At 42.5% G+C, this 24,477-nt stretch overlaps 1 protein-coding gene across 2 annotated transcripts; it reads right to left on the bottom strand.

Moving 5' to 3' along the window:
• Positions 1-630: 630 nt before the first annotated feature.
• LOC113013937 (uncharacterized) lies at positions 631-8,133 on the bottom strand. 2 transcript variants are annotated; one of them, XM_080301453.1, is made up of 8 exons: positions 7,323-8,133; positions 6,419-7,128; positions 3,506-3,709; positions 2,195-3,237; positions 2,009-2,078; positions 1,426-1,600; positions 1,123-1,288; positions 631-972 (listed from the first exon to the last, which is right to left on the bottom strand). In XM_080301453.1, exons 3-7 carry the CDS (start codon positions 3,705-3,707, stop codon positions 1,123-1,125), a joined length of 1,656 nt encoding a protein of 551 aa, XP_080157579.1. In that variant the 5' UTR covers positions 3,708-3,709; positions 6,419-7,128; positions 7,323-8,133; the 3' UTR covers positions 631-972. The 2 variants fall into 2 exon arrangements, with proteins under 2 accessions (XP_080157579.1, XP_026010966.2); XM_026155181.2 differs by lacking the exon at positions 7,323-8,133 and having other exon boundaries at positions 6,419-7,182.
• Between the last annotated feature and the right edge of the window lie 16,344 nt (positions 8,134-24,477).

Below are 24,477 nucleotides of genomic sequence, written 5' to 3'. Positions count from 1 at the left end.
AACCAGGAGTATGGGCTAAATAAAATAGGGCCACGGGTAAGAGAGAGCCAATTCATAAATATAAAATAATATTTAGAGGAATCAGCAGGAATATGGCAGGGATAGCTCAGTAGGTAGAGTGGTTGCCCCATGATCGGAAGGTCGGGGGTTCGATTCCCCTTAACAGCTACCCTGAGGTACCCCTGAGCAACACTGTTAGACATTTTATTGTATTTTTACAGTAACTTACTGGCAACACTATTGCCAGTAAGTTACTGTAATTACTGATCTACAGTATCTTTACTGTTGTGATGTTTTACAGTTCAACCACTTTACTGTAAACATATATTACAGTATAACAGCTTTACTGTAAACATATATTACAGTATAACAGCTTTACTGTAAACATATATTACAGTATAACAGCTTTACTGTAAACGTGGTTTACAGTTAGAAAGACTTACCGTGATTAAGTTTTATAGTATCACTGTACTGCAAATGTGGTTTATGGTATAACACTGTAATTGTGTACAGTATAATTTGTTTAGACTGTAATTGTGTTTTACAGCATATAAAATAATATTAACATTCATATTCAATATAAGAACATTTACAAAAAACAATATAATTCAATAAAGTAGTCTCAGAATAGTGAATTAAACCAACATTTATTGTTGATATTTTTTTTTAACAAGAAAAACATTTTTCAACTGAATAAAAACAATGCCAATAACCAAAATAAATAGAAGCGTACATGAAAACTACACAGTCCTTCACCTTTCTGTCTGATTTTTTTAAGGAAAACAGTTTTTCATTCCACTAAAAACAGGACAAACCCACCAGCATGAACATTAAATAAACTATTACAATTGTAAAACAAAACTCATTTACAAAATGTAATAATTATCAGTGGGTCCCAGGAAATAGAATGTGACATGGGATTTAGATTTCCGTTACCAGGATGGTCGGGTTCAGCGTAGTCTACATCACCACCTGTCAAAGACACATAATCAATATTCATGTTTGCTCAGGTTATTCACTTGTTCACATCTGTCTGAGATCATTCATACTGTTGTATGGATGTGTGTACAGTATGTATATAATTATCAGCTATGTAAAAGATATTATCATCTCTGTTCTTACCTAGTTGGAAGTCCTCCATTCAAACTCAGAGAGCCGCTGGAGGAAGGTGGTGATCCGAGGGCTGATGCTTGTAACTTTCCTCTTTACGACACGACCTGTCTTGCGGCTTGTACCAAGTTTTGCAGGGCATTTTGTTCCCATGTCTGGATTGATCCTCACAAAGAACCTTTTAACAGAAAAAAGGCTGCTTTAATTTCAAAATTAAAACATACGTTACAGCAATATGTTTCTGCAACTGTAGTCAAGCTATCACATATATTTCATTCTTAAATGGTGTAAGCTTTAATGGTGTAAAGTATTTACCTCTGTATCATCTCCAGTGTGATGGACGCTGACTCCTGATACTCAAGGTTGAAAACGTAGTATGACGCAAAGAAGACAGCAAGGGTGCTGGCAAAGTCATGCATCTGCTCAGGCTCATAAAATACCTTGCCCTCCAAACTGATCATCCAGCGGCTTGCAGACATGAAATTATTCCCTAAAAACAGACAAGAGTCCAATAAGACAATGTGCTCACCCTTACAAATAAGGTTTCCACAAGAATGCTGGATAGCAGGCCTCACACTGTACAAAAATAGAATCCACACGGTTTGCTGCTATTTCTCTTATTATTTATTATCTAATGAAAATTATGATCAATTACAGGAAAAAACTGCCTTATGTCTTTGCATTTTGGCCTGTGCTGAAGTGTTAGGCTGTTTTTTCCTGTTGGTCATTGTGTATAATAAATAATAAGAGAAACAGCAGCAAACTGTGTGTATTCTATTTTTATACAATATAAAACAGACAAACCCCTGTTAAGTAAGTTGTTGTGGGTACAAATACCACAATAATTACATAGATTTTTTACAAAAATATTACAACAGGATTGAAACTATTTACTTACCAAGCGCTATTACCCTTGGTGTGATAGGTAAGGTCATCTCTCTCTCAACAGACATCTTGGTGGAAAAAGCCTTTAAAACACAAAATGAACTGATTTGAATGATGATACCCAAAATCATTGAAATATTTTCCTTTCTTTATGTTGACAGTATTGAGAGTGCATGTGTAAAATTTTAAATATAATTACGTCAGCCAAGATGAAGATTGAGTCCTCTTTTTCTTGGAAGTACTTCATCAGAAGGAGGATGGCTGCTGTGGCGATCTGGTTGTGGTTCAGCTTTGCACTGTCGCACTCACGTAGCAGATGTTCAATCTCCTTGTTCCACTGAAGTCTCTGGCTTTGAAAGAAGTTCAAAATTCTCCTTCCTTTCGTAAGAAGGGCTTCACTGAGACGTGTCTCTACCTCAATATCTGTGAGTGTGTGGAAGTGAGTGCAGAGGCCTCTTTTAGTAAAAAGAAATGGCCAATGCTCTTGAACCTCACATAAGGTGGGGGCAGGCCAAGAATTAAGCATGTGCCTCTGGTAAATATAAGTCAAAGACATATAAGTATTTACATCTGTTGTTTCAATTGCTTGAGGACCTGCTGATCTGAAGACAGTTGACATAGTCTGTCTTTTTGTCTCCAAAGTTTCACTCGTTTCTCCTTCTGGTAGGGTTGTGGGTTGCCAGTTGATGCAACCATAGCTATCAAGTTCAGATCTCCCCCTTTTGATGGCAACATCACCCTCATTGTTTTCCCTGGTAGACCTTTTCCTTGGCTGCCGGATTCTGCTGCTGACATTGTCTCTATTTACATGTTCAACTCTTGTTTTAAGCTGTTTGAGTAGGGAATAATAACCACAGCCTAATTGCTCACCTTCTGCAGTCTTATCTGCAAAGGTAGCGGGATACTTAGATACAATAGCTCTAGCTACCTCCCCACAAGCAGCTCTGTTAGGGTTGGGGCAGTGTACTCGCATTCCTTCTACAACAGTCCTAATCATTATTCTCCTGTCTTCTGGGTGAGCCATTCCACCAGTTGCCAAGGCCTGTGAAAGTCTTGTTGGCATCTTCTCCCAGGGAACTGAAAAATTGCTGATCCAGGAGGTGTTGCTTACATTTGGTTGTGTGGAAGGGAGTTGACCTGATGCTTGTGCAGAACAGAGTGAATTACCCTGTAGTGGCATTTGCACAGTTGTTGAGCAGGTGGTTTCAGGTTCCTTTGGGTTGTTTGAAGAGCCAGACTCCACTTGGTCGTCGATATTCACACACACACATAAACACAGCAGAACAATTCCACATTAACTATGTACAGATGGTTTTTTTGGAGTATTTATTGAGTAATACTCTTATATAAGACACAAAAGCAAGAGTGTTGGAGAAATAATACCAATGGCAATGAAAGCTAGTTTTAGTTTTGAAAGCTATAACAATTTCAAAATAACTCTCAAAATAACTAATTTACAACTATTTTCAAGATAGGACTGCAACCATTTATGACATTAATGCATTCTCACCTTTTCTGAATACTTGAACAAGTCTTCGACTTTGAATTGGTGTCAAGAAAGGCTTGATATCATCAGGCTCAACAAACAGGAGATCTTCTCTGTTTCTAACACCAATAATGTCTGTCAGGTGCTCAATAACTGCCCTCTTTGTCTCTTCATGCAGGTCAGGTAATGCCAGGTTAATTTCATGATGTAGGCTGCCACTGTCCATATCTGCAATGAATTAAGAGGATGATATTGAATGATGCAAAGATACAACGGTTAAACCTGAAGCGATATACACTGGCAGAGGGTAGTAATCAAACAAACTGTCTGCTTGAACACATATGAATCTTTTTTCAGAATTGTGTAGACAGTGAAGTCCAAGGTTGATCAGTATCACAGATTGAAGGATGTCCAAAACAAAGTGTACTTGTTTGTGACTGATGAGGATCACTGAGATTTTTCCAAAGATGTGCCCACATTCATCATGACCCATAGCAACAACAAGCCCTTTGCAATATTTTGTTCCTTTGTAAACTACTGCTGATACCTCTGACGTTGTTTCTTTCATCAAGCCAGCTGTCCTGACAGACTCCTGAATTAGACCATTGTACAACTGCTCATCATATTCACTAGTTTCACCAACTGCTTGAACTGCTGGAGCAAACAATGGTCCACTGCTGAGGTACGCCTGAAGCAGCTGGTGCCTTTCTGCCAGTGTTTTACAAAGGTGAACAAAGTTGTGCAGTTTCCGGGCGCATTCCTTGAAATACGAATGCTTACTCTCGAACCGGAGAGTCCACAAGCGAATAAGAGGCCCAAAGTGCAAAAAGAGGTCACTATAGTGCAGTAAATAGTGATGCTTGGGCTTGAGTGGGTGATTAGGGAAAATTGTGTGTCTTGAATGAACATACTCCTCTGTTATTATCTTAAGGTATGCAATCTGGTCATGATGGATCTTGGGAGCACATATGAGCTCAACCATTTCCTTGAGCTGTAGATAAAGTTGCCAGACCTGACTGTCCTCAGGATTTTTTATCCTGTCACCAACCAACAATGGCAACAGTCGCAACAGACACCAGTTCTGTGCTGCAGAACCAGAAAGTTTTTTGCCACACTCCTTAACCTCACATGGTTTACTGAGACTATCATTCCCTGAGTATTTAAACTGTGTGATCGACCTGTTTAGTTGTGCATAAGTGAAATGCTTTTCCTGTTTCACTAAATGACTGATGTACAATGCCAAGTCATTAGAGACTACACCTTCAAATAAATCATGACCCAAACATGGGGGAAGCCCAGTACAGACATGAAAATATTTCAGAGAATTGAAAGGTGAGTCAAACTTTACCCCCTGTACCATGTCTTGGTCAGTGGTGGATAGCTGTTGTACACTCTCCTTGTGACCAGTGATGGTTCTTTTTGGACCAAGCTTTAGTGGTGTCTTTTCAAAGTCTGTCCTTTCAATCAAGCAGTATCTACAAAAATGCGTACTACAACTGAAGTTTTCAGTGAAACCACCTAAGCAGTGTGAACCAAGATTATCTCCACAAATGGAAATCAAGGCCGCTTTGAGGGTATTTCCATCATCTGTCTCAATCCCTGTATCTTCTAGATCTTTAAGGTCTGTGATAATACTTGAGAAAACTTTCTCCTGACCAAATGTCTTGAAGTCCCTTTCTCTGCACAGCATCACCAACTGCATGGGATCAACTGAAGAGCGATTGTGTGGCTGGACCTCACCAAGACTCATGTAAACCCCCAAAACTTTATGTTTTTTCTTCCCTGACCCAAGAGGATTCACAACCTCAAATCCATCCTGGTAAAGGATGATGGACAATGAAGAAGGATTGTCTTTTAACAGAGCATTTTCTTTCACATTTCTTCCATCTGCCACATCCTCTACAACCATGTTGGAAGAGGTATGATTTTTGGATTGGTGATATTGCTCTTTAACACTTGACTGTCTAAGGAGTGATTTTAATGTCTCTTTGATGGAAATGTACTGGCAAAAGCATTCCTTTCCAGCAGCATCACTTCCCAGATAAATCTGGGTGGGTTCAACATAGTCAAAATACTGCTTGTAAAATGTTCTCCTTGTTTTGTCAGATCTGAGTATTCCTTTGTTGTATATTGTGAAGACATCCTCTTTAGAGAGATTTTGAATAATCATTTCTATCTCAGTTTGTGGTATGTCTAGCTCAGAAAGCTTGCCCTTCAACTTGTCAAAAACATCTGCCATAGAAGTGCTATGGACATGCAGAAATCCATCAAGAATACATTGTATTGTGCTCGCTGGCAACAGCATCTTGGCTTGCATTTTCAGGTAGAAAAGAGCCAAATTATGTAAAAATGTCTCTTGTTGATTATCACACTCCTCTAGATGATCACATGGAGTTGGAGTCAGAGTCTCCTCAGAAGGCTGAGTACAGTCTATATTTTCGGGGAGAGTTGACACCTGAGTTGTTATCACCGGCTTATGTTTCCTGGATAAATGTGTGGCAAAAGATGAGCGCACTCTGAAATGTTTGTGGCAGTCATCATAAGGACAGACAACTTTCTTGCCATCTTTAATATGAAATCTCAAATGAGTGCATAATGCTGAAAAATTATCTGCCACATAGAAACATGCCTCAACTCCACAAGCAAGATTTCCTTTAAAATGGGTGTGTTTAGTCTGAGCCCTGCGATAGCGGTGGTTCCTGTGCATATGGGATCTGAATGCAGAAAATGTTCGATAGGAAGAAGGACATTGCTCTATTCCACATGTGAATCGATAATTAGCTGTGTGCTGATGTTTCTTCGTATGATAACAAAATTGTCTTAATTCTGAACAAAAAACACCACAAAATTTACACCTGTACATGGCTGCATGTGTCTGAATTTGAATTTCCAAAAAAATGTTGTCTACCTTTATTCTCACTAAATATGTCTTTTTACCTGCTGTTTTGTCTTGTCTGTCAAAGAACTGAGGCTACATCACACTGTCAGCGCGGCCAGCAAGGGCAGGAGGACAGCAATGCACCACACTGGGCGGGAAAAGACAGAGAGACAACTGTTAATTTAATGTTGCATTTATTTAACCCTTGAAAAATATATTTACATAAGTAAAAAAAAGAAAAAAAACACACAACCCATCTTTTCCAGAATAATTCAACTAATTCCCTTTTGACCAACCTAACACAGACGTTACATGGTTTTCATATGAAAAAGACCCTGGAAGACGTTGTATTAAAGGAAAAAAAACATGCTCCCCTTCCCACTTAAAAAAATAATAAATATTAAACTTAGGTTGGAGTTCCTCGCGCCACCAACCTAACGTTATATTAACTTTTTAATGTTGTGCACTGCAGCTCACACAAAATTAAATAAAGCAGGCTAACCTACATGAGCAAGCTCAAAACTGGATAAGATTGTTTTAGCAGTCTCTAAATTTCCAAAAAAAAAAAGTTGTCTTACATTATTCTCATTAAATGTGTATTTTTACCTGCTGCTTTAGCTGAAGCTAAATGTCCCACTGTTAGCATGGCCAGCTTCTCAAAAGTCATAGAACAGAAGCGCAGGAGGACAATGCACCACACTCGGCGGGAAAAAGACAAAGACTGTCGTTGCGCCTGTGTTCCTCGCCCCTCCCCGTGGAAAATATATATCTAAATATTTATTTGAATAAGAAAAGAAAAAAACACATAAACCTATTTTTTCCAGAATAATTCAGCTAATGTGCTATTTCGACCAAGCTAACACCGAATTTAAGCCCCCCCTCCCCCCCCCCCCACACAAAAAATATATATGCTCTTAAAAATTAATAAACGAGTATGTTAGGTAGGAGAGTCCTTTGCATTACCTTATGACGTCCCGTTTGCAGTTTCCACACAGAGGTCCAACAATAACGAGGTGCAAAATCTTTTGTCCTCTCGAGCATATCGTAACGAAGAGTTAACAAAGTTGGCCTGTCTTTCCTCTCCTGTCAATCACTGGATCACAGGTCATGTCAGTCAGGATATGGAGTGGTGGTTGGTAGAGATAGGTTGGTGGGCGGGGCCAGCATGCATTCAGTGTGTGTTTCACTAAGTTGGGTTGACTAGTTCCCAGAAGAGTTCTGTACATGTAAATGAGCAATTCAGTTACTGCTCGACTGAGAAGCCTCCACCAAATTATTACAATATTCTCCACTGACTGAAGTTCGCCTTTGGCAACGCAGTGGCAAGCACACATTTGCAGCAGCTGTGCATGTGCATACAACTGCATGCAGCAGATTAGATGATCAGAATTCTTGAACCTTACACACAGGCAAGTCCCCTAAAAAGTCAAAACCATAATACTTTCACTGGTATCATACTGACAAATGGCATAGGTTGGAGGAAAATCTGGAAATGGTTGGCAGTGAAAGAGTTAAAATGTAATGCACTATTGCAACCAACCACTGAAAGAGTAAAAATACACAAACAGTATGATGAACCATTCAAATCACATAATACAGTAGCACTACTGCTAATGTGTTAACGGTAGGTATAACTACTACCGCAATTTTAAAAAATACAGTAAGTAAATGTAAAAAACCTTAATATACCCATAATGCAAAGCAAATTACAGTAATTAACTGTAGAAATGTTTTCAGGTAAGTTACTGGGCATTTTGTGGTATTTTACTGTGAAAAATACAGCAAAGGTTAACAGTGAAGGTACCGTCCCTACACACTGCTCCCCGGGCGCCCAATGGCTGCCCACTGCTTCACTGAGTGAATGGGTTAAATGCAGAGAGCAATTTCCCCACGGGGCTCAATAAAGTACAATAATAATAATGCAGTAAGAAGTTAAAATGTAGTAAGAAGGTTAAAATCTTAAAACGTAAAATAGATGAAATAAGGGCACTAGCTAGTGGGGAATGTTAAATGAAATGTATGTATGTTTCCAGCCCTGTTTTGAAAGATTGAATAGAGTATGAGGCACGAATAGTAACAGGAAGACTTTTCCAGAGGTTCGGTGCAGCTGAGACAAAGGCACAATTGCCCCTGGTCTTCAAGCGGGACCTGGGTTGGACCGAGAGTAAGTGACCAGATCTTTTTTTTTTTTTTTTTTTTGCCTGTCCCGTTTGGCTCTTTTGCATCAGAATTGTTGTCTAAAGGCAAAGAAAGATGCCCAACGGATTTACTTTACCAAACTGACCATCCCAGCCTTGCCGTAATGGTCCATTTGATTCACCTTTTATTGTTTATTTTATTTTCACTTGCTGAATATGGGACAGACTTGACTGGGGGAAAGAAGGGGAGAAAGAAAGAGGGAAAGAGAAACAGCTGAGAAGAGGGACGGGGGAGAAGGGCAAAAGACAAAAACCAACAGAATGAGCAGAAAAAAAAAATACATCTATCGATCACCTGGGTCACCTGTTGAGAAAGAAAAAAGAAAACAAGCAGAAGAGAACAAGAGTAATAGAATAAACAACATCACAATGATATATGGGAATATGACAGTAGATACTAAATGTTAAACATTATTGTGCAGCACATAAGATCAACAGAACACAGTGTGCTTTGACGTAGGAGCCAAAAAGGGTGTAGTTTGTGGGTGTGATCACCCGTGTGTACACCTGTGAGCATGGACGCGCTTGTTTTTTCAAAAGGTTCCTTCATGTAATGATCTGCTAGAGGGTGTGGGGGGGCCACAGCCCCGTCCTCCAGGGCATGAAGCAGGTATGGAGGAGATCAAAACTCCAGACATCCAGAGGCCCCCAGAACACAAGAGACCAAGGAAGACCAACAGAGGGGCAGCCGCACCACTGTCCCAGAAAGAGCTGAGGAGAGTCCCAGATGAGGGCTCACTCAGCAGCTGTGGAGCAGAAGCCAGGGGGAGTTGCAGTGACGCGCCCGTGAGCTCTGCCGGCCCCCAGCTGTGCCTGAGTGACCGAGCCCCAGGCCGAGAGGTCGGGGGCACCCCACCTCCGAAGTGGCCCGAGCGAGCCCCAGGCTCCAGGCCCCGATAAGCAGCCACCAAGGAGTGAGCCGGTGGGTACCTGGACGCCCACCCCCGGACACAAAGAACCGCCAACGCACCGATGTCTGAGGGAGTCCGCCACCGGCAGGGGGAGTGGTGGGGGGAGATAGGCCTCCAAACCTTGGAGGGCCTGAGATGTCCCCAGAGAGGTGGCGTCTGATACCCAACCTGACATATAGACACAGACATACAGGCACACACAGACACAAACATCCATTCCCACCCTCATGCTCTCATATGCACTTACTTCACACTCAACCAACGTGGAGACAGACATAAAGAGACGCTGTACACACGATCACACTCCCCAAGCGTACTCTACAAACCGGGTCTAGGTACCCTTGCCCCTGGAGGGGGAAACTGCACCCAGACTCAGGTGGTGTTACCCTTTTCCCTGCGGTGGGGAGAGGCAGACCGCCCCGACTCCGCAGCAGCAGGGAGGCCCCACACTCCAGACCGCAGTCGGACGGCCAACTCCTCCTTCTAGCCCCCCCGCTCCAGCAGGCCGCAGAGAACGGGGCCTGTGATGCATGTGTGTTCAAAGGTGCATTTAAAACCCAGGAGGACATGGAGCTACCTGCCAGAGAGCAGCAGGTAAGCGCATAGTCCCTCCTGCTAGCCCTCAATGTCTACGTGTATTTAAAATTGAGAGGTGGGCAGCGACGTCAGGGGTGGGGTGTACACCCTGATGGTAATTTGGACTCCGTGATTGTGCCCACCCCCAAGATCCTATATGTATGTGTAATGAGAGTGTGAGTAATGTGAATGTCTAAGTTGTCGGATAAAATTGAGGCAGAGGCAGCCAGAAGGGGACAGGGGGGGGGGTAGCCTCCTCTGCACCCTGGTGACATACCCCTACTCCAAGGCCCTGCATGTGTGGGTGGTTGTGGTGGAGCGGGAAGAGGGAGGCAGCTGGAGATGGGGAGGGAAGGAAGGGAGGGGCAAGCGACCCCTCCCTGGGGCCAGCTCCCCCGCTGACCCCAGTAGGCACCCCCATACTCCGCGACCCGCCAGGGAAAGGGGGCCCAGGCCCATCCAGACCGGGGCCCAGCGCAGCAGCGCCCCCCGGCCCCACAGAGCCCCGGACAGTCCACCCAACCCCACCACAGAGAAAACTGCACCCACCCCACCATCCACTCATCTTCCAGACTACATAAGACAATAAACACCCAGGCTGAGATCTTCCTCCACCTGTATCTCCCCCTCCTGCAGAGAGAGCTCCTGAAGAGAGGAAAGCTCCTGCTAGGTGTGACAATCTCCCCCACCAGTTGAAGAGCCCCCCAGGTGGCTCGACGCACCGGCGGCACCCTGCGCCAGGGCTGGGCCCCCATACACCCACCCGCCCACAACCCCGGCAACACACCAACCAGGACCCAAGCCCCTGAGGCCCGGCCAGGGCCCCAACCCAGAGCCGGAGCACCCCCAGAACCCCACGCCCGTCCCGAACCCACCCAGGGGCAGACAGGCTACCAGGTCAGTAACCCACGTCCGTCAGCACAGACCCTCCCCTAGCCCCGCTGCACGCATCCACGAGGAAACCGTCACCTAAGAGCCAACAGAGCCCCTAATTGGCCATGACCGCTACCCCGGGTTGAGCCCCCCAAGGAAGACGCCCCCGGGGAACCCCCCGATGCCCTAAGCCTGTCCCTACCCCCACACCAATCACAACAGTGAAGGCGGGACCAAACTATGACCCCCCCACCCCCACTAGGTGATGGAGCTGATCAAAGGAGCCCAGAGAAATTGATCTGATGTGGTGGCAGAGGCTGTATCAAGACTAATGTAATCTAATAGATAATTTCTATATTGGTTAGAATTAAGATTATTTTTATTTTTCCAGTTCATGAGGACTGTTTTCTTGGCTATGCATAGGGCAGTGAAAACCATATGGGCTATATTCTTTTCTGAAGTGACATTATCTAAGCTGCCCAACAAACACACTAAGGGGGAAGTTGGAATGTTACATTCAGACACTTTGATAAGTCTTCACATATCTCGCGCCAAAACTTCTGAACTGGTGGACAGAACCAAAGAGCGTGGATATAATTGTCCGGTGAATTGGTTTGGCAGTGTGAGCAGTTGTTGGTAGACGTAAAGCCCATCTTGGACATCCGATGACCTGTACAAGGAGTGCAGAATTATTAGGCAAATGAGTATTTTGTCCACATCATCCTCTTCATGCATGTTGTCTTACTCCAAGCTGTATAGGCTCGAAAGCCTACTACCAATTAAGCATATTAGGTGATGTGCAACTCTGTAATGAGAAGGGGTGTGGTCTAATGACATCAACACCCTATATCAGGTGTGCATAATTATTAGGCAACGTCCTTTCCTTTGGCAAAATGGGTCAAAAGAAGGACTTGACAGGTTCAGAAAAGTCAAAAATAGTGAGATATCTTGCAGAGGGATGCAGCAGTCTCAAAATTGCAAAGCTTCTGATCATCGAACAATCAAGCGTTTCATTCAAAATAGTCAACAGGGTCGCAAGAAGCATGTGGAAAAACCAAGGCGCAAAATAACTGCCCATGAACTGAGAAAAGTCAAGCGTGCAGCTGCCAAGATGCCACTTGCCACCAGTTTGGCCATATTTCAGAGCTGCAACATCACTGGAGTGCCCAAAAGCACAAGGTGTGCAATACTCAGAGACATGGCCAAGGTAAGAAAGGCTGAAAGACGACCACCACTGAACAAGACACACAAGCTGAAACGTCAAGACTGGGCCAAGAAATATCTCAAGACTGGTTTTTCTAAGGTTTTATGGACTGATGACATGAGAGTGAGTCTTGATGGGCCAGATGGATGGGCCCGTGGCTGGATTGGTAAAGGGCAGAGAGCTCCAGTCCCACTCAGACGCCAGCAAGGTGGAGGTGGAGTAGTGGTTTGGGCTGGTATCATCAAAGATGAGCTTGTGGGGCCTTTTCGGGTCGAGGATGGAGTCAAGCTCAACTCCCAGTCCTACTGCCAGTTTCTGGAAGACACCTTCTTCAAGCAGTGGTACAGGAAGAAGTCTGCATCCTTCAAGAAAAACATGATTTCCATGCAGGACAATGCTCCATCACACGCGTCCAAGTACTCCACAGCGTGGCTGGCAAGAAAGGGTATAAAAGAAGAAAAACTAATGACATGGCCTCCTTGTTCACCTGAGCTGAACCCCATTGAGAACCTGTGGTCCATCATCAAATGTGAGATTTACAAGGAGGGAAAACAGTACACCTCTCTGAACAGTGTCTGGGAGGCTGTGGTTGCTGCTGCACGCAATGTTGATGGTGAACAGATCAAAACACTGACAGAATCCATGGATGGCAGGCTTTTGAGTGTCCTTGCAAAGAAAGGTGGCTATATTGGTCGCTGATTTGTTTTTGTTTTGTTTTTGAATGTCAGAAATGTATATTTGTGAATGTGGAGATGTTATATTGGTTTCACTGGTAAAAAAAAATAATTGAAATGGGTATATATTTGTTTTTTGTTAAGTTGCCTAATAATTCTGCACAGTAATAGTCACCTGCACACACAGATATCCCCCTAAAATAGCTAAAACTAAAAACAAACTAAAAACTACTTCCAAAAACATTCAGCTTTGATATTAATGAGTTTTTTGGGTTCATTGAGAACATGGTTGAAGTTCAATAATAAAATTATTCCTCAAAAATACAACTTGCCTAACAATTCTGCACTCCCTGTATAGTGCACTCTATGTAGTATTTTGTATTGAATTAATTGAAGACTGGGATTTCTGGTTAGATGAAAGGTTTTTAAGCAAATCTGAGACCAGAAGTTTTGGTCTAAGTTAACTGATAAATCCGCTTCCCATTTTGCAATAGGAAGTGATATTGATTCATCTGTTTTAGAAAGCATTCTGTATATTTTGGATAGTAATTTGGGGGTTTTAAGAGTAAGAAATTGAACCACACTTGGTGGTGTTTGTAGTTCAACTTTACCCGGTTTAAATTTCTTTTTTACTATGGATTTAATTTGTTGATATTCTAAAAATCTTTTCTTGTTGATCCCATATTGTGTAACTAGTCTGTCAAATGAAATAAATTCTGTTCCTTCTAGTATATGTTCTAAATATTTGATTCCTTTACCACTCCAATCTGGAAAGTTTATCATATTATTGTTTTGTAATATGTCAGGATTGTTCCAGATAGGATGATCTTAAGGCTCGACAAGGAGTATACAAGCTAAGAAGGTCAGCAAGATAGCTAGGCGCAATGTTATTTATAATTGTGGTGGGGCGTGGTCTGTAGTGCCGTGCGGACGCACCTGCAGATCACACCTGTGGTGTTAAATCACGGGGAAGCAGGGTTGAGAGGGTTGTTGTGTTGGTGGGACGAATGTAAAACGAACAGACCTCTGGGGCACACCACAACAAAGAGGGGCCACGGTGGACGAGTAACATCCCATCGTCACAGAAAAAGATCTATCCAAGAGGTAGGATTTAAACCAGTTAATGGCAAAACCCTCAATGCCTACCTACAGCATGTTCTTGCCTCCTTAAAAGAATATCATGGTCTCCCTTATCGAAAGCTGAGGACAAGTCCAATAAAAATGAAAACAGCGGGGCGATTTGAATCAGCAATTAAAAGAAGATCATTGAAGACCCTCAGCAGAGCCATTTCAGTACTGTGGTATGGTTTAAAGCCAGACGGAAATTTGTCACTAATATTATTTGTATTTAAATAGGCCTTTAGATTGCAAAAAGACAATTTTCTCTAGTACTTCAGATAAGAACGTGAGTTTGGAGATTGGTCTATAGTAGAGATGGCACGATACCACTTTTTTATGTCCGATACCGATATCATAAATTTGGATATCTGCCGATACCGATATGAATCCAATATAGTGTTTTTTAATCAACAAAACTGTTTTTTAAATATCTTGCTGCATTTTGTATAAGTTCATACTCAAGTTTAAAACAACAACTACACTAAAGCTATTCTGTTATACCTGTATGCAAAAAAAAAAATTTCATAGTTCAGCAATACTGATCAATCTAATAAACTTAAACCTACACCATCCTCTCTATTCTGGTATTTTAAAGAGTACTTAGCATAAATATTAAGCAACCTAACTAATAGGGTTCCAACTCCCAGCAACAACAAAAATAAATAAATAAAAAATAGGGAACCACCCCTCACGCTCCACCTCATGATGCTTAATCGACGTAATCAACCTTAATTTGATGCAGTGTGAAAAAAATGCACAGAAATCAATTATTTTTCAAGAAATATTAAATAGATTCAACATCTTTCTTCAACAAAATTGCAGACTGCACAGATGGTACCTTCCCAAAGGAAAATGTACTATAGCTTACTAGGGTATATATATTAGACTTAATAGTCACTATATACAGTAATTGACTTCTATTCATTTTACATCAAATTAAAACTTTGGGTGTCAGATAATTATTTATTAAAAGCTAGACATTTTAAATGAGAATAAGAAAGAAAAGTATGTCTTTGTGCCCCCTTTTCCCTGTTAATGCCCTATCGGCCCCCCTGGCTAAACTTTGCTAGATCCGCCCCTGCACAGTTACCAGTGTCAGCTACGTAGAAAAAGATCCTCGAGTAGAAAGTAATATTAAATACATTCTAACAATAGCTGATCAAGCTTAAACGTGCTGCTGTTGTTCAGCCGCTGGTTTCCTCTTTCTGGTGCAAAGTGGGCCAAAAGCAAACTAGAGACAGGGACTCGCGACAGAAAAGCCGATCAGCTGATCGTTAAGCAGTTTCATGATTGAAGTAGCAGCAAGAGAGGCAGTCGTTTGTTAAGCTTAACGCAGGAATGCTTTACAAACATTCAGAGATGGACTTACACACTTGCTTTACTTCTCTCGGGGATAACTTTGTCGGAGATGAAATGCCGGGTTGCTAGCGAAGCTCCAAATGCTATCCAGACCACCACAGGTCCCGCATGCCACAGCTGCTCTATCACGTGATGCATACTGCTCCGACGTTCTGAGGCGAGTTACGGCGTGTTGCAAGTTTTGTGAGGTGCTTTCGTGATATTTAATGGATCGGATTACATTTTTTATTTTTCTCCGATATCCGATCCAGTAATTTAGGTCAGTATCGGACCGATACCGATACGTAATATCGGATCGGTCCATCTCTAGTCTATAGTTTGCAGGATTTTTCTGGTCAAGGCTGCTTTTTTTTTTTTTTTTAGAACAGGTTGCACTGTTGTGTGTTTAAAGGCAGTTGGGACGCAGCCCACTAGTAATGATAGGGGCGGTAGTTACACTCGCAGTAGCACAGGAACAGAGCGGGAGGGAGAGAGAAAGAGAGCCAGGGACAACAACGTCACATTAGAAAGGTATAGTAATCATCCACAACTATTTTCAGTTGCAGATGATGAAGGATTCAGAAAGTTTATTCATGCAGGCCCATATGACAGAGAATGTGGATTGACAAACAGGATTGACAAACTGGTGCGGAGGTCTGGCTCCGTGCTGGGATGTCCCCTGGAGTCTGTGGAGGTGGTTGGTGAGGGGAGGATGTTAGTAAAGCTGACATCCATCATGAACAACCCATATCACCCACTGGATGAGTATGTGAGTGGGCTGAGCAGCTCCTTTAGTCAGAGACTGAAACACCCTCGCTGCAGGAAGGAGCGCTTTCGCAGATCATTCATCCCAACAGCAGTTAGACTCTATAACTCCTCAATCACGATGTCATAAGTCACTGGACACTGTGAACATCCACGGTCACCACTTCATGCATAATGGACCTTCCATGACCTTCCAAGCTATATAGTTTATGTCTTCCATATTTCCATATTTTCAACTATATCCATAATCACATACTGTGTATGCTACCATTGTATATAGTGTATTATCTTACTTTTTTTTCATTGATTGTACTTAATTGTATTTTTGTATTTCCTTCATATATCTGTACTTGAGCTGAGGTGACGCAAAAATTTCCCCGTTGTGGGATCAATAAAGTCTTATCTTATCTTATCTTATGTGCATCTTCTTTTTGTTTTCATATTTTAATTTACATTTAATTGTGTTGTGGTTTGCAGTGTTTTGTGTTGTTTCACTTTAAATTAGTTTGAAAGGAAAAAGCTGAAAATTTAAATAGTTAAAAGTTGAAATGTAAATAGTTGGTTTTTGTATTATATGATTTATTTATTACATTTTATGTGGAGTGAATAAATAAAAGTATATCTATGGTGGCCCCTAGAGACAAAGCACGTACAAACTCCGATGCACGTACAAACCCCGAAGCACGTACAAACTCCAAAACGTACAAAACACAACAGAAGTGCTCCAGGATGCTAGGGGCAGTGTTGAGCTTTTGTTACCTAGTGGCTACACAAGCCAGGAAGTACCAACGACTGGCTTTGGTGTGTGGTAGTAAAATGTAAATGAACATTTTTTAAAATTATTTGAATATATATGAGTGCTTGTATATAAATACACAAACAATACACATATGCTTTCAATTGTGTAATTTAAGTGTCTAGGTAGCTCTGTTTTGGAAGTTCAGTTAACGCTAGAAATGTGTTTTGTAATTTGTACGTGCTTTGTCTCTAGGGGCCACCGTATATATTTATATATAAACATATATAAATAAAACCATGGGTTTCTTTTTTACATTAGTAATTCCTTTTGTTTATAATTTTGTATTGTTGTTAATAATAAATTAATTAAAGCAACAAAACAACCTGAAAGAGCCGGTTCTCTAAAAACAGCCGGAAATCCCATCACTACTGAGAGTTAAAAACTGTCTAAATTCTTTCATCTTTAATAAAATGATCAGTGTTGCTGTTTTACCAGGTGTAACAATTAAATTTAACATCCAGGCATCCATGAAAACAGAATTTATGAAATTTAACAGAGTTAGAAGTTAGCAGGAAGTTAGCTTGCTACCTTCCTTCTAAACATAACATAGCATGTTCTGACTGACAGATTTCTGAAAAAATTCAAACGTACAGCTCTGCTATCACTTCCAACATAAATGAAGACAGGAAACTAAACAGCAGTGACGTTTGTAGGGTTACTGAAGTTGGGCTAGCTAGCATATAATGATGTGCTACGTGATCGCTAGCGATACAGCCATGTTAGCATAGCATAAACACAGTGAAGCTGGAGGATGAACGCTAACTTTTTTCCACTCAATAAAAGTTAACGTGAGGGTTCCTGATGGTTAGGGACAACGGACGGACCAAACTTGAGTCAGGAGAACAACTGAGATAATCCATCCACAATAAAGAGGTTAGTCATTAATATACTGCTGCATGGGGTGGGCTGTAGTTACACTGTACGGGTTTGAAAACAAAGTTTTAAAATGAACAGTGGTAATAAAAACTGAGAGAGGCAGACAGTGATCACTGTTTTTAGGGTCGTGTTGAGATTAAATAGAAGAAGATACAAAACAAAATATTTAAAATATTTTAAAAAGACAACAGATTATTAAACTCGGAAGCAGGATTGATCACGTCATCACTTAAAGACCATAGGTGTAGGTTGCTGGGGGAATCCCATGATGCACTGTTTCTCTTTTCCAGTACTATGTGTTTATACACCACTCTGCACTTAATCCTTAGTTTTTAGTAATCTCTGTGTGTCTTTTTTTTTTGTCTTCATCTCCTTGTGACAAAGTGGGTGAGAACACCATTTGTCCATATTCTTAGTTAACATTCTTGTTTTGATTTAACCACATTTCATATGTAGTCTGCAATAGGCAAACATCTACTATCGCGGGTTTGTTTATGTTTTGCACTTTTACAGATTATGTAACATAACATCTTGGTTTAAATCAATTCCGAAAAGTTTGTTAAGTTAACATGTTCTTTATTTCAACTGTTAATTGGTTTAGTTAGGGCTCACCTTACCTACCTGTGTTCCAGGAACAACAGAGGAAATATAGTTTTACTTTCTATATGTATAGCTTCTTGGTTATTCTGAGGTCACAGGAAGAGACCAGGTGAAGAAGGGGGAGGATCTTTGTAATTTAATAAAGCTGATTTTAGACTGTGTTTATACAGATAAGGGTTATTGGTGCAATATGTATTGAGTACACCGTAGAGTTTTATTGCTAGGAAGGAGTAGCAGTATAGGTTTGAGTATTGAAATGCTTGTCTCACCTACCTAATGGACAGTGTTGGGGATTAACAGAATACATGTACCGCCGTTACGTATTTAAAATACAAAATATGAGTAACTGTATTCCGTTACAGTTACCGTTTAAAAAGGTGGTATTCAGAATACAGTTACTTTGTTGAAATAAATGGATTACACTGCGGTACTTTCCTGTTTCATTTTGTCGCGGGTCAGGACTGTTTGGGTTTTGTTTGACAGCTACGGTCTGTTGTTCCAGGCGGCAGCGTTACGGTTGCCATGGTTACAGGGCGACGCTCTCTCTCTCTCTGTGACTGTGTGTTTCCTGGGTGAGAGAGCGCCTTTTCGTTGTTGTTGTTGTTGTTGTGCTAAGCTAACAGGCAGAATGCTACAAGCATAGCTCTAAAGAATGTAGCATCATGGGCAGTGTAGTCCGTGTTGCAGGGAGAATGGACTGCCATACACGTTATGTGTCTGTGAGCGCGAGGAGGGAGAAAAAGGGGAGTGGAAAGGTACGAGTTGTCATCGAGGAAAAACGGGAGCTGGAAGCATGTAAATATAATAATAACCACTGCAGCCAAGAAGAGTGCCTGACGAGCCCAGCTGTAAGTAAGCTATTAAGACTCAACTGTACGCTGTGTTTGTGTTTTCCTCTGAAACAATAAGTTCCGTTGGAGCAGTCTTTCAACGCCTCTCTCTGTCTCTCACAAGAAAAGTTGACCCACACAACAAAGTAAAGCTATTTTTCGGCTACGAGCTGACCGTGTCACGGCCAGGCGGATCAGCTGCACGCTGATCATCCCTCTCTGTTTCTCTCTCTCTTGCTCTTCTCTCTCGCCGGGGCGGAACTCACTGTGGGTTCACGCCCTCGACCCACGCCCTCGGGAAATGAGACACCTGGGTCTCATTAAGGGGAGCAGCATTTAAGCCAAGAGGTGACTGCTGTTCATCGCTGGATCGTTGTCTACTACGCGTTAGTGAAGTCAAGCTACAGCAAGTTTAGTTAAGAGTGTTTTCCTCTGTGCGTCGTCCTTAACCCTGTCTCCCTGTCTACAGAGCTTCCTGGATTTTTCCCCGTGTGATTCCCGTGTGGCAGTGTCGGAGTGTGAGCCTGTGATCGTGTGAGTGGATATACTGAAGAACGCGTGCTTTCCCCTGGACTTCCCTGGAGACCCCTTCTCCCCCCACTCAGCTGTATATACCCCCCCCCCCCCCCCCCCCGCACATTCTTGTATATACACCTGGTGACTTGTAAATAAACCCTTCTTGTGAGCATCAGAACCGGAGTCCTGCGCTTGAGTCCTCCTCCAAACCGTAACAGACAGGGACCCCGCCGTATTAGTCAGAGGTCCCTTTACTACAGTTCAGAGTCGCGGACCTTCAGTAATAGTAATAAATCACACAGCAATAGTACATTCACGTTGTTGTAAAAAGCATGATAATATATTAAGTAATCCAAAGTATTCAGAATACGTTACTGTCATTGAGTAACGTAACGGAATACGTTACAGAATACATTTTGGGGCATGTAATCTGTAATGGAATACATTTTAAAAGTAACCTTCCCAACACTGCTAATTGAATAGTCCAAGGGTGAGTGGACCTTTTACGCAGAGGAATGCAGGTGTTCAGAGGAAGGACCAGGTCAGTGTAGCTGTGTGCAGTTTGACCTTAATTTCTGTTGATTCGACCTGAGTTAATCATGGAGTTTTTTATTTATTTTTGTAAATACTGGTTGGTTACAAAATGGTGAATAAATCACTTGCTACACTAGACAGCATCTGTCTCCTGCACTTCTTTAGCCGCGAAGGTCAAGTCTTATCACACTCCTCAACCCAACCGGTCGCAGCAGATGGCCCCCCCCTCCTGAGCCTGGTCCTGCCGGAAGTTTGTTCCTGTTAAAAGAAGGTTTTCTCTTCTGATTGTCACCAAAGTGCTTGCTCAAAGGCAGTCATTTGATTGTTGGAGTTTTCTCTGTTTCTCTTTGTATTATTCTTGTCATGGGCCGCGGCTCGGTGTCTGAGGAGCGGTGGGGATGCCCACGCCTACGGGTGTGGCTGTCGTCTTCACACCTGCATCCCATTCCAGGCGATCATCAGGAGGACTATTTAACCCCACACGGCCGGCTGGTCCACATCAGTCCGTCAGTCACCATTCAGTGGTTATTGTCTGGCGTATTCGAGCCTTCACCTGCCTGTCCTCCTGGAGTTCAGATAAACAACCTGTCATCATCCTCTCCGTCGCCTTGGAATCCTCTCCCGCAGACACTTACTCCTCCCTCCGGTCTCCACCATCTGGCCCCGATCGCAAGATAAATAGGTCTACCCTGTTGTATGCTGTCTTTTCCCTGCTCCCCAGTAACGCTCTCCCTTTTCTGTTGCAGCCTCCCACGGTCCCGAATCGTTTATCTCCCGGTCTCTTCTGTTCTAACATTTCCCTTTGGTTATTCCGGGTCACCTTTAGTTAAGAAATAAAGTTTATTCTGCGTGCATTTCCTGCGTACTGTGTTTGCTTCTGGGTCCAGCTTGCGTGTTAGAACTATGGTTCTTGACAATTCTAGGGTCTTTACCTTACAATATAAAGCACTTTGAAGCAAATGTTGTTGTGATTTGATGCTATATAATTAAAATCAAATGGAATTAAATAGAACCAAAGTGAAAGCCTTTCGGTTACATACCTCCTGTATTGTACAGTCTAGCTGCACCTCGTCACACATACATGTTATGTATGGAAACTGGAACCAGATGAAATAAATATAAGTAAGTTACCAACAACATCTTTTATTAGCAAATGAATAATAAATTCTTGCCTTTAAGTTTTAGACCAAACAAAGTCCTTCTAGCCTCTACTTTATATAAAGTTTTAAACATACAGACAAAGGTAAACAAGCAAGTCAGAGAGAGAAAGGCCAAAACATCATCTGGTCAGGGTCACTTAATCATAGTTTGTTTGAACAATGCTTATTTGCATTTAATCTGGGAAAAGCCCCTTTTCCCTTAAAAGGTGCCACATTTGTAAGGAAAACGCATTTATGGTTTGAGCAGCAGCAGAGTTAAGTATGTGGGTCACACTCATGCAAAACTTACAAATCTTCCCTGTCAATCCCAAACAACCTATTCTGCTAATGAGCCTTGTTTTGAGCTGCTGGTATCACAGGTGCTGACAGTCAGGTGCCTGATTGATGCCTGCAGCATTCAAACATGAACCCTGCTAAAGTGGTCAGCTGGTGTTTGTCCGTCTGTCCCATCTTTGACTGGATAGGGCCCTGTCATTGGACAAGTTCAAGCTGGTGTTCCACAAAACCAAATTGCAGCATTATTTGGAATGATCCCTAGAACCATCTCCAAAATGAAGTTCAACTTCCATATAATGGGGGATGTCAGAGACAGACTGTGAAGCAGGGCCCTATTTCAGGAAGCCGGTTTAGTGCAAACTCTGAGTAAGTATACCCTGAGTTAACGGAAACTCTGGGTTTTCGGTTTCACAAAGCGAGTTTAGATTAATTCTGAGTGAGTTACTATGACGACACACTCCGTGAAGCTAACCTGCCCCCTAGCAGGTTTACTTCAACTAACCCTGACTGTCCCCGCCTCTTTGTCAGAAACCTGACTGTAGGAAGTGTCAGACATGGCGTGCTCCTTCCTTGAAGAGCCAGTAGATGTTGAAGCCCAAATTCTCCGCAGAGCTCCCCGCCGGGAGAGAGTGATCAGAGCGCGTTTGGACATTTTATCATTTCCTGATGATTTCCTGTGCGAACGTTACCGTTTTTCAGCACAATCTATAATTTATTTGAATAACATCCTCAGGCCTCATATTGCTCATGTGACACATCGCGGACATTCTCTCAGTTCTGTACATATTATTTGTATTGCACTTCGGTTTCTTGCAAACGGGAGCTTTCTGTATAATATTGGTGACGCTGAGCACGTTTCCAAGGCTACCGTCTGTCGGGCAGTCAGGAATGTTACAGTTGCACTGAAACGTCTCCTGCACTCGTCTGTGGTGTTCCCCGGTCACAGACCCACAAGATTCATCAAAGAGGGATGCCACAAAATTGCAGGTATCAGGATGAACGAAACTTAATTCATGATGTGGTGATACTTGAACTACTACTTAAATCTTACATTTATTCTCACGGTTCCCAGGCGTGATTGGCTGTACAGATGGCACTCACATTCCAATCATTGCTCCTTCAGTAAATGAAGGAGACTATGTGAACAGGAAGTCTTTCCACAGCATTAATGTACAGGTACATAGTTCCCTGTAGCATTTCAAACTAACAAATTATTTCATTATAGTAATGGATGCTAATTTGTGTTCTCTGCACTGTGAAGATCATATGTGATGCTGCCAACATTATCACAAATGTGGAAGCCAAGTGGCCAGGCTCTGTGAGTGGTGGTGGTGGAGGACCCCCACCTGTTTTTCGGGCCTCCGCTTTTTTTCTGTTGGCTATAACGGGTCACATTTGAGCATACAGAGTAAGCAAATATGTACTTGTAATGTGCTCAGATAATTTCAATAAGTGCTTACAGAGGGGAAATTAATGTAGCCTCTAACTGCAATTGATTTACATGGGACAAACAGACCAAGCACTATGGCTCATAATACAATTACACCTTACCTGTTTGGACTATATTTTTATATTTCATTTTTACTTGCTGCCAGGAACGTTTGGGGCCTGTTGGGTTGCACCTGCGCTCACATCACATCACAAAATAAAATGTATGAAATAAAAAATAAAATAAAATATAATAAGATAACGTGTTAAATGGGTGGAAATCCCTCGATCAATGTTTAAATTAACACTCACGCATTGACTCTGTCGGCTATGTTTTGCCATGCATGCTCTCTTTCTTTTGCAGCTGAGGCTGTGTTACTTTTTTCCGCAAAATTTGCATGTTATCGGCATATGCTGCCATCAGAATTTTGGCCTCAAGCGCTGTGAAATACATTGACCGCGCCTTCTTTCCCTCCGTCTCCATGGTGACTCGCTTAATCTGTGCTCCACTAATCAGGGCTTGATGTATCCTCGTGCGCGCGCTTAACTTGGGGTTAAAGCAACTCCGCGTTGACTGAACTAATTGTTATCAGCCTTTCTGAAACCAAATATTCCGAGTTGGACAGTTCGGGGTTACTCAACCCTGAGTATCGTTTTTCACTCTGAGTTTTCTAAACCGGCTTCCTGAAATAGGGCCCGGGTGTCCAAAGAAGACAACAACATAAGAATCCCATTTCCACACCTATCAGCATTTAGGAACCATAGCCAATCTTCAAATTGGTAATCAGGGCTTCCAGGATGATGTGGCCGATGGCTCTCTATCCAGACAATCCTGAACAGACTGCACAGAGCCATTCTCCAGTGTCAGAGGGCTGCTGGAGGCCTGCCGTGACTGCCCTTCACTGTCAGGGGCATTTGCACTGGAACGTTTTGAACGCCATCTTCCTCATTCCCCAGTATAAACAAAACATACGGAGGGAAGAAGTAACCACGAGGGAGGTGAAACGTTGGTCTGCCCAATCAGAAGCTACGCTGCAGGACGCACTCAACAATGTCGACTGGGACATGTTCAGAGCATGCCCCAGTCGACATCAACGAGTTTACGGAAGTAGCAGTATGCTTCGTCAATATGCTAGCGGAGGAGATTATCCCCACTGCGAGAGTCACCACATTCCCGAACCAGAAACCGTGGGTGGACAGATCGATCCGCACTGCAATGAACGCCAGGACCGCCTCCTACAACGTGGGTCTCACCACTGGCGATTTGAGCGGCTCATATGGCATGCAGCGTGCGATGAGAGATACCAAACGCAGGTACTGGGAGCACGTGGAGTCTCTTTTTTTCTTTTCAGACTTCAACCATCCAGACCAATGAAAAGAGACCAAATAGGAGACAATAGCTGAATAAGCTGTTTGGTGCTTTTAAGTTTTTGCTATCATC

The sequence above is a fragment of the Astatotilapia calliptera genome, chromosome 5 (genome assembly GCF_964374335.1).
Source record: "Astatotilapia calliptera chromosome 5, fAstCal68.1, whole genome shotgun sequence".
Taxonomy (NCBI): domain Eukaryota; kingdom Metazoa; phylum Chordata; class Actinopteri; order Cichliformes; family Cichlidae; genus Astatotilapia; species Astatotilapia calliptera.
This window is presented reverse-complemented; position numbering and strand designations above follow the sequence as displayed.